Source organism: Galeopterus variegatus, unplaced genomic scaffold (genome assembly GCF_000696425.1).
Source record: "Galeopterus variegatus unplaced genomic scaffold, G_variegatus-3.0.2 Scaffold280, whole genome shotgun sequence".
Taxonomy (NCBI): Eukaryota; Metazoa; Chordata; class Mammalia; order Dermoptera; family Cynocephalidae; genus Galeopterus; species Galeopterus variegatus.
In genome coordinates, this window is record NW_007726391.1 from 25,004 (window position 1) to 26,195 (window position 1,192).

At 40.4% G+C, this 1,192-nt stretch overlaps 1 protein-coding gene across 1 annotated transcript in view; it reads right to left on the reverse strand.

Annotated features, from left to right (window-relative positions):
- The window catches only part of LOC103585858 (protein FAN-like), a 190,747-nt gene that overhangs the window by 10,138 nt on the left and 179,417 nt on the right, over positions 1-1,192 (reverse strand). Inside the window, exon 21 of the mRNA XM_008566950.1 lies at positions 1,018-1,106. Coding sequence (XP_008565172.1) covers positions 1,018-1,106 — 89 coding nt within the window. The remainder of the gene's footprint in view (positions 1-1,017; positions 1,107-1,192) is intronic.

Consider the following 1,192-nt stretch of genomic DNA (forward strand, 5'->3'; position numbering starts at 1 on the left):
CACGGGAACATCCTTTTGGTTTACTGTAGAATCATTTTCTATGCTTTGTGGAAAATTCTGTTTTATGCAATCTGAGACAGTATTTGAAAGACAAAGGAATGAAATGCTACAGGTAATAAACCATGATAACAATCTGGGAGTAGTAACTCTGATTTACCTGGAAGTATTCAGTTGCATAGCACCATTTCTTAATGGATGAAAAATATAATTTCCTTTAACAAGAACTAAGGAGCAAGTAGCCTTATTTTAAAAAGCCACAAGCTTTGTCTGAGAACTAGTCATCCTATCACTGAAGCAGGACAGCTAAGACATTACTCTCTTCACCTTCAAACCTTCCAGAGCACCTACCATGGTGCTCTGAATAGAACAGAGACAGACGTGCTTTAATTAATTATATATTACACAGACTACCAGGGAAAGCAATGGTGTGCATAGTAACAGAGGCACTTTGCTTAGTTTTTTCTTTAAGATCAAGATAGCCAAATTCTAATGTATCATGCAAATATAATCACAAGACATAACAACTAGGAACTGCAGGGGTTGTCATCATTTTCATAATGCGTAAGCATATTAGTAATATATGAATTCAATCTCGAGTGAAATCCTACCAAAACATCCCAAGGAAATACACACTAAGTGGCAAAACTGAAAACGGCACATCTGCGGGACACGCACCAGCACACGTGCCACTCTCCCAGGCACTCTGGGCTTGCGGCAGACCCCCACCCAGACACGGCCTCTCGAGGCAGCAGGGAAGGCCCGACCCAGCAAGGACTTAGGAAAGAGGCTCGTTCTGCCCTGTATCTTCATTTTGGGAAGCCTGATCAGCAACAGAAAAGCATTTCATTTTGTTTTTGGCAAACTACAGTGAAATTTTATGTAAAACGCCATAAATAAATTGCTCTAAGTTTATTTTCTGTGGAGGCAGCATGTGCAAGCACAGTCCTTAACTGGGAGTTAAGAAATGTGGATTCCTGATGGTTCTGGCTGAACCACTCTTCAGGTGGGAAAACATACCTTGTGATGTTGTAAAGACTGAAGACCCATTGCAAGAGACTGCTATTCCAGTCACTGCCCTGTTTAGAAACAAAGTTTTGTAAATTAATACCAGTCATGTGCTGGGACATCTGCTTTGTCCTAAGTCCTTGATTTAATTTTTCCAAGTTTCCTCGATTTTTTTCTTCACAGCTTG